At 34.6% G+C, this 9,717-nt stretch overlaps 1 protein-coding gene across 1 annotated transcript; it reads right to left on the bottom strand.

Annotated features, from left to right (window-relative positions):
* Positions 1-1,707: 1,707 nt before the first annotated feature.
* LOC114738527 (uncharacterized mitochondrial protein AtMg00810-like) lies at positions 1,708-2,070 on the bottom strand. The gene has a single exon (XM_028926598.1). The coding sequence runs from the start codon at positions 2,068-2,070 to the stop codon at positions 1,708-1,710; it is 363 nt and encodes a 120-aa protein (XP_028782431.1).
* Between the last annotated feature and the right edge of the window lie 7,647 nt (positions 2,071-9,717).

Raw genomic sequence — 9,717 nt, 5'->3', positions numbered from 1 at the left:
TGGATGATATGAAATCAAATCAGATGCAACATATTTTTCATGCCTATCTCTCCCCCTATTTAACATCAGCAAAAAGTTTAAACAACATAGCTCCCGTGTGGGGTGTAATCTTTCCTCCTATATCATTCTCATCTCGTAGTGCGCGCAAACTATGTAATGCATCAATATTCATAAACTATAAAAGAGAGGGTTTAGAAATGCTCATTTGAATTCGGCAGGTTGATAAATTGATCCATCAAGTCCATTGTCGGGCATAATGCTCATTCATATTGGCATTGGTGATTATGCTTAGAAGGTTGATGCCAATAATCTTTCTATCTTCAATCACTTTCTCTTTTCCCCATATCCTGATTGCGCATTAAATTATCAATCCTCAAATTTGATAATTTATCCTTGTAGTCCAGTGAGGAGTTTCTTTCATAGCACAAATTCTCCTGTTATGAATTCAACAACTTCTTCCAAGGAGAATAGTTAGTACAATCAAATATCAAATGTATACATAATCCTTTCCATAAATTGTTTTTCGAATTGGATCATGAAAGGAAAATGTGAAAGCAACTCATCATCAAAACTAATCAATTGACAGTGAATGCATATGAGTATACTATTTTGACGAAGGAGACGAGCTTATAAGATACATGTGAATGTGAAGTTCCCCTTTAATCAGAAAATGATGGGATGGAGACTAAGGATGATTGAATAAGAATAGTAGAAACACAATCCATAATTATAGATCACGTTATCGAAAAAGCAATTGATCAAATATGTTATGAATAATTTTTTTTTTTTTGCAGTGAGAAGTCATACCTGTCTAAGTTGATCGATCATGTGATCGATTAACAGTTATTCGATCAATTAATCGATAATTCTTACCAAATTGAGTGATGTGTCTCAAATCCTTGTTGCTCCTGATCGATGTGTTGATCGATAATTGACTTATCGATCAGCTTATCGATAATTCTCCCTCCAATTTCATTCTTTCGCCTTATATACTTCATTTATCGATCAAGTGATCGATAAATTAACCTTTCCTTATAGCATGATAATCGATGTCTTCATCGATCATTCCATACTCTGTTCACCTCTGTTTTTGACGTCAAAACAGAGCTTTCCTACACAACAAATTTCTATCCTCTTCGATGCTTAAGTCAGTCTTCTAATATCAAAACATTAAATCGAAATACTCAAAATAAAGAAGTAATGCAGAATTTCTTACAGCTCATTGGGATTTACCATTTCCAATTCTCTTCTGAAGTATTTGGACTTCTGTTGGTCGAGAGGCTTTGTGAAAATGTCTGCTATTTGATATTCAGTAGGAATGAGTTGTACTTCTACATCTTTCTTTTGAACATGGTCCCGAATGAAGTGATATCGAACATCAATATTCTTGGTTCGGGTATGATTGACTGGATTCTTAAACAGGCTAATTGTGCTTGTGTTGTCACACAGGATTGGGATTTCCTTCAACTTGATTCCAAATCTTGTAATTATTGTTTTAACCATAAAATCTGAGCACAATAGCTGGCAATGGCAATGTATTCTGATTCTGTAGAAGATATGGCCACAGTGTTTTGTTTCTCACTAGACCACAAACAAGACAGCCTCCTAGGAATTGGCATTGTCCACTGGTGCTTTTTCTATCTATTTTGTATCCTCCGTGATCAGCATCTGAGTATCCTATTAGATATTCTGCGCCTTTCTTGGATACTAGATTCCCAAACTTTGTGTACCGACAAGATATCTGAGGATTCTCTTGACGGCTTCTTCATATGATTGCTTGGGAGCTAATTGATCTCTGGCACACATTCCTACGCTAAACTGAATGTCTGGTCTGCTTGCTGTGAGGTAGAGTAGTGATCCAATCATCCCTCTATATTTAGTCAAGTTCACATCCTTGCCATTCTCGTCCACGTCCAATGATATAGTTGAGCTCATAGGTGTATTTGTACTCTTGGCTTGCTCCAAACCATATTTCTTTAGAAGTTCTCTAAGATACTTTGTTTGAGATATGAAGATCCCATTCTTCCTCTGTTTGATTTGCAACCCGAGGAAGAAATTCAATTCTCCCATATTGACATCTCCATCAAGAGAATTTTATCTTATAATTCTTTAGGATACCTACAACACAAATATTAGTTCTTCGGTACCCAACTTCTCTTGGGTCCACACCATGTTAGCTATAATGACTCTCATGCTCTTATATGGATTAAACCATATGATTTCTGAGCAAGGAAGGTATCAAAAGATTTTTATAACTAAAAGATCATCAATCATAAATTCTTTTGAAATCAGATTTGATCAGATCAACTTTATGAAAAACTAATAGCTTGCGTGAAAACAGGCTAGCTATGAATGATCATGAATTTGAAAACGATGATTTATTCAAATCATAAGCGTTATGTAAAAATATGCACATGAAGCTAGAAGATAAATAATGCTTCCTTTGAAATAAGGTTTTTAACGCACTTGTTTAAAATATGAATGTTGAAAACAAAGGTTTTTAAAAAACTTGTTAAAAGTAAATACTTTTGTTTTAAAAAAAAATGTGGAAGTCAACAAATTGAGGGAAAATATCATATAGCTTCAATTTGTAAGATCAGATCGGATAACATGTCAAATGACAATATTAACACATTAGAGAGTTTTTCTGAGAGTAAAAGTCATACGGATAAGATGTTACCCGAAAGGCTTTTCACGATGGAGGTTCAAAGACTTTGCTCACACTCAAATACTGGATTTTTGAATAATGAAGTACATTAACTCATTAGTCCAGATGACTAGTAGGTTAAATAGATTCCAGAAGCTATACGAGTCATTCCATTGAAATGGTTAATCACATAATCGTGCTTGGAATAACTCAGTCAATAAGGATAAACACATTAAGCATAAGGCTTTGACGTATTGGAATCTTTTTGTAAGGATAGACTTGAAACTCATATGGATGGTTAACTTGTTAGACGAAGGTCTAACTTGTTGAAGAATAGAATTTGGGAGTTCAAGTATAGGATAGCACATTAAAATCAAGAATTAACACATTAGAGATGGAGAAAACTCTGTTAGAAGGATTTGAAGCATTTCTGACTTTTAGCACTCAAAATATTAACTTCCAATTTTAAAAATCATTTGAATGCAAAACGAAAATGAATATCTTTGAAATCATTTGTATGCACTTTAACAATGAGTTTTTAAAAAAATTTGGATTGTGCATTTGAAAATACAAACACATAGAAAATTATGCACAATTCTATTTTCGGTCCATTTAGCAATCAGAAAATAATTTGAAGATCATAAAAGATTGATTGCTAATGGAATGCAACAAGGAACAAGCATTCATTACCCAAATATGAATTTCATATCAGCACAGTAAAGGGTAAAGATTAGATATCACCATATTTTCTCTTGTCCTTGTGGCAGCTTGCTTGATTTTGATGCATTAGCATTGATTTTTCTTCTTTCCACGTTCAGCACCAAAAACCATACCAGATCAACTTTCTCAAGATTTGTTCATCAATTCCTTTGTGGTCACAATCTTGAGGAAAGGCTTTCTCCCTTCTTTCTTAGGTACTTGGAGGATTGCTTTTGCATACCCAATGCACCTTTTTGTGAGGTTGAGACTTTTGATTCCTTGCTTTGGATGCTTGCAATATTCTCTCATAAAATGTAGACTCAAGAAGTCTTCTGCTTAATGCTTGAGAGATCCTCCGTTTCTTGTTCTCCTCAAGGTAATCGAATTTTACACTGTGGTAGTCCATCCTTGAGGCGCAATGTACTCCTTTGGCTTGTATCCATTGCTTCCTATGATTGGACTTTGTAGTTCCAGCAATGGGTGCTCTAAGAGTTCTCATATTGATCATGTGAGTAGCTCTCTTAGGCACTTTCTTCTTTTTTAGGCCAATATGTCCGTTCTTAGAAATATCCTGCAAAATTAAAATACTAGAAGGACATTTTGGTACCCATTTTGCTTTGGGTCCTTGAGTGTTAGCATTGGACTTTACTTGTCCTTTGGGAACCCAAACAAATTTATTTCTCACATTAGGATTTCTTCTAAAATAGCATGCGTGAGAAATGTGACCTGATTTACCACAATAATTGCAAATAACAGAATGATATCCATTATGAGATTTTATGCAAATATTGCGTTGGTCAAAAGAATGCAATCTTAAATGATTTCTCTTTGTAAGTTCTTTCTTCCCAATAAATTTTCCAGCATGATTAAAAATATTTTACTTTTGAAAATAGAATCAATGACTGGTTGAACAACAGTTTTATGCAAACTTTCAAAATCATTTTTCATAAGTAATGTAGGAGAAGAATTGGAGCCATTTACCTTAAGTGCATCTTGAGCTCCAAATAATGATTCATCATATTCGTCCATACTGAGCTCTTCTTGATGCTCATCTTCCTCTTGTTCTTTTGTGTTGACAGACTTATGGAAGTATTGTGTGATTTCACCTTCTTCGATCTCGACTTCCATTTGTTCACTGAGAGTGGATGATTGTGTATCCTCTTCTTGATCAGTCTCAAAGTGAACTGCCATCACATTTAGCTTCAACACAAGTGTTAGAAGTATAACAAGAGTCAAGAGTATCCAAAATATCCTTGGCAGTAGAGCAAAATCTGATTTTCTCATAATCAGTTTCAGTTAAAGCACTATACAGAATTTTCATTGCTCGAATGTTTAAAGAAAACATTTTCTTTTCTTTTTCGGTCCAATTTCTTTCTTCGTTTAAAACAAAATCATTTGTTAAAACATATCTCATATCAAAATCAATAGTTTTCAAAAATCGTATCATACGAGCTTTCCAAAACCAAAAATCAATATCTTTGAGAAATGGTGGAATTGTATAATCAAAACCTTCAAAGTCAGCCATGATCCTTGCACTTGAGATCGTTAGATCCTTTAAACAAGTGACCTGCTCTGATACCAAATGTAAGAATGGCTGAACACCCAAGAGGGGGGTGAATTGGGTGTTAATTAAAATTAAAAACCTTTTCACAATGTAATGAAATTCATAAGAAATTCTGAGTATAAAAACAATGAATCGACATAAGCATAATCACAGTAGTAAAATGGTTTAGCTGGAAATATAAAAAGGTAAGGGAAGAGAAGATGCAAACTGTGATTTATCCTGGTTCGGTCCTCACTGACCTACGTCCAGTCCCCAGGCTCCCCCTGAGATTTTCAATCAACTATCTCCCTCAAGTTTAACACGGGTACTTGAGAACCACTACAACCACAAGTTTGATTCGGGCACTTGTGACGCCACTTACAACTCTTAGACTAACCAGTCTATTCAGCGGCAACCTCACACCGAGGTAAATACTCCCCCTTACTCACCGTAAGGATACAATCTAATAATGATAATGAAGATTGAATATTTCTTCTCTCAAAGAAGTGATAAATGAATCTTAAGCACGTTTTGGGAAACTCTCCTCTCTATCTTACGGATACATATGTTTTCGTCTATGGAGCACAGAGACAGGGAGTTTTCTTTCGGAGCTCTAAATGAGAATATGTTGATTCGGCATTTTAGCATTTGATGTTGTAAGCTCAGACTCTTTTCCTCTCTTTTTGTCTTGAATGCTCTTCTATTTATGGATGATGTTGGGTACTTGACCGTTGAGCATTTTCTTCCTGTTTGGCTTGAAGAATATGACCGTTGAAACTAGCCGTTGGAAGCTCCTGATAAAAGTCGATTCTTAACATCATAAATTCGTTGTGACTCTTTACCTGAAATAATCTTCCTCAAATCAAGTGATAAGTATCTGATAATTTTAGAAACAATAAGTTGGAAAACATGGAATCAATCATCAGATCTTCAGATATTCAGAAAGTAAGATAAACTTACTTAATCGATGCCTTGATTGATAATCCTTTGATCGATCATATTATCGATTAATTATATGAAGAAAAGATATAGCAGATATATGCAATTATCGAATAGGTTATGGATCATGTGATGATCGAAGAAATGATCGATAAATGATGAAGCATGAATAAAGTGACCCAAAAATGATTTATGCAAGAATAAACCTTTTTAAGTTACGTTTGCCTTCGTATCCTTTTAATAGAGAGTTATGTGTAAAAAGAAGGCTGAGAAAAGCTTGAAGATAAAAAGATAAAAAATTTCAAAATCATCGTGAAATGTTGTTATGAAATGAATTTGTACAGTGATCGAACAAGTGATCGAATACTTGTTGATCGAACAGATTATCGATAATCCAAGTGTTACAGAAATGAAACTTTAGTCATTGATGATCGAACAAATTATCGATAAATGGATGATGGATAAGGTTATCGATAAACAATGAGTAAGAATATATTCAGCGAAAAACACAGACTATGTGGATTAATCGAACAGGTGATCGATAAAAGGTTGATCAATAATATTATCGATAAAAAGATCTATTCTTGTAAAACCAAAAAGCTGATTTATCGATCACGTTATGTGAAAACAAGGTAAACATGAAGTGCGGTGATCGATCATATTATCGATAATAAGATTATCGATCCAGTGATCGAAGAATCATGGTTTAAAAGCAATGTGCTAATTATCGATCAGGTGATCGATAAGCTACTAAAATAATTATCTGCATACAGAGCTATGAAGCAATGTTCGATTATATTATCGATAAATGACTGATTGATAAGGTGATCGATAGATGGAGACTAAAGCAAGACATAGAATGGGTAGACCGCATTACCATTTATCTGTCTTCTCATCGATAATCTATTTATCGATCATGTTATCGATAAATGCCTATTTATCCATAATGTTAACCTTGTTTATCGATCAAGTGATCGATAAATACATTTATCCATAATGTTATCCGAAAACCATTTATCCAATAGGTTATAAAATCTCAATAATGCATATGAAGATAAAAGAGAAGAACTGAAGAGATAGTACGAGGAACTCGATAAAATGATTGAGTATGTAGTTGTTTGATCAGGCTCGAGTAACATCTGATAATGGCTTCTCATTTCTTCATTTCTTCTAGTGCTTTTACTCAATAACATGTTTGAGTAGTATGTTGCTCGAGAGCTTAATCAATCAATATAGAACTTCTGGTCTTTGCCTCCATAAATTCGAATTCTGATTCAAGCAGAACGAAGGTCAACTTTGAGTGATCATAACTCTTCCAATTCAACTCCAAATTTGCAAATGACCTATCCCCAGAAAGCTCTTTGAGTCTACTTTATAATGCAACGAGAATCGCCCCAAAATTCATTGTAGTTACAAAGTTATCTTTATCATAGTGACTGAAGGTTGGAATCAAGGCGTTAATCCTTACTGCAATGTTTCGAACCGCATATCTCCCTCATATGAAACTCTTTGAAGTTGATTTTGGTGTCCATGAACCGTGTTCTGAGTCTAGTTTCATATAAATCAAGTTTTGTCTCAAACGGATTTGTGGTTTAGGAGATGTTGAAGAAATACCGAACCTATGTCAGAGCTGAACGAAGAACAGAGCATAACAGAGTATGTGTTTTTATCGATAACTTGATCAATAAATAGATGATCGATCAAGTGATCGATAATTGCCTAAGAAAATCACCTCTGAAGCTTATTTTCTATGTTTATATGAAGGGTGACTCAATATATGATTATATAACTTCTGGTTTGTGCATTTGAGCTTCTGATTGAGCCATTCAAACTTCTGATTGAGTATAAAACTTTTAACATCAAATCTATGAACTTGAATCTTGATATTTTCATTTGATCTTGCAAGTTCTTCTTTTCTCAATCTCTCTTCTTCTTCTTTCTCTTGATCATTCTCCATAACTCAAAGTGCAACATAATAATTCCTTTCTTTTCTTGAGGAAACTACACAAGATAGTAAGTATGATAGTTAGTCAAAATATGAGATAAATAATTTATGTAAACTTTTTGCTCTATTATTTGACATAATCAAAACTAATCATATCTAACAGAATGCTCTCAGGATAATAAATATTAAGGATCTTTAAGAAATGAAGTTGGGATCCTCTGTTAGAAAGGTACAGGTAAAATGATGATAAGAAATTATACGCAAAGGAAGGTAGCCACTGTGTAAAGATAAAGAGACTTCCCTCTAAAGAAAAGGGGATAATGGCTCATAAGTCAGATAGAGTTATGAGTCTAAACCCTAGAAGAAAAAGGGTCAAGTGGCAACCTAAGTTAGATACAATTTGTAGCCTTGATACGAGGTTGAGGTAGCATGATCAAAGTAGCTATCTTCGATTCCTAAATGGATATAAAAGCTAGGAAGAGCTAAAGATCGCTTTCGGCCACCAGTGATCCCTGAGGATAGGGGAAACCAAAAGTGCTAATGGCCTAGAGTTGTGAGCCAGACCCTTCCTTCATTGCTTGCAAGGAAATAGTTGACTTAGTGGGGATCATAGTAAGGCTAGGACATGAAAGTCCTTAAGACAACGGTTAAGGTTACGATGAACGAAGCTAAGTAAAACTAGCAGAAGTCAAGAGAAAGTACATTTTGTCATGATAAACCAAGAAAATTAGTGGCGAATGAGGATTCTGGTCATGGCTGACGAGAGCCTTTTTGTCGTTCGTCTTGGGGTTCTCAATCAAAAATAAATCCAAGCTATGCAGTATAGTGCAAACTCAGGTCGTTTCACTTTTGGGAGCCTTTATTAATTACCTAAGCTAGACTAAATGCCATGCAATGCAATGAAATGGGGTTTTCGGTTTTTAAGATTTAAATAAATGGTGCCTAAACTAAATGCAATGAAAATAAACCTAAGATACTATATTTTTGGTGTTTTAAGATAATAATGATGGAATGGAAATGAATGATAGGAAATCTCTTGAAAATGGTTTTGATGGCAATCATAGTTCACTTAAGATATTAGGAGTTTCACAAATCCATTAAGTTTTCTTAATAACAACCTCAATAACTCATTGAATTTAATGTTTGAATTAATGAACTTCATTAATAAAAACATTGTTAAGCTTCCCTAATGTGTAATTTGAGAATGATTATGCAATTGGCTCAATGTAACCCACAATCAACTCAATATCAAAACATGATCATGCAAGATAGGAGAGAATCATGAGAGTTACAAAGAAGCATATATGTGACCACATATATTTAAGCACAAAATTCAACATCAACCAATCCAAACTACAAATGTAAATCATTAACCAATGATCACAGAATCAACCAAAGTATCTCACTAAGAATTTACAAATCATAGACCTAGGAAATCATAAATACATAGGTAGAAACTAAAGATTGAAACTGAAACTCCCCTTTGAAGCTTGGAAACTCATGCTACTCCACCATCTTCACGAGTTGATAAACCCTAGCTCACCATAGCCTTGGAATCAGCTCCAACCAAAGTTAAATCTTCAGCCATAGCAGTCAGGAGATGAAGGAAATGAGGTGGGATGAAGAAAGAGTGCAGGAAATGGAAGGGGAAGAAGATGGAGATGGAGAGGCAAGAGGATGGGAGAATAGAGGTGTTGGAGATGATAGAATGGAGTTCTTCCTCAAAAATAGGGTTTCTAAGGGTTTTAGGGGTCCATCTGGGTCAGATCATATGAGTAAAGGGTCCATTTTTGCGTTCTAGATCCGAATATGACGTTACTAATACGAGAGTTTGTCGCGGTGAACTATTCTAGAGAAGAATTTTGGTGAGATTTTGAGAGTTTGCCACGGCAAACTCAAAAGTTTGCCCCGATGAACTATTCCAGAATAGCCACTGATGCACAT

Source organism: Neltuma alba, unplaced genomic scaffold (assembly GCF_004799145.2).
Source record: "Neltuma alba isolate B1F8T4 unplaced genomic scaffold, ASM479914v2 tig00013609_pilon, whole genome shotgun sequence".
NCBI classification, from domain to species: Eukaryota; Viridiplantae; Streptophyta; class Magnoliopsida; order Fabales; family Fabaceae; genus Neltuma; species Neltuma alba.
The sequence above is the reverse complement of the archived record's forward strand: the minus strand, read 5'-3'. Positions and strand labels throughout refer to the sequence as shown.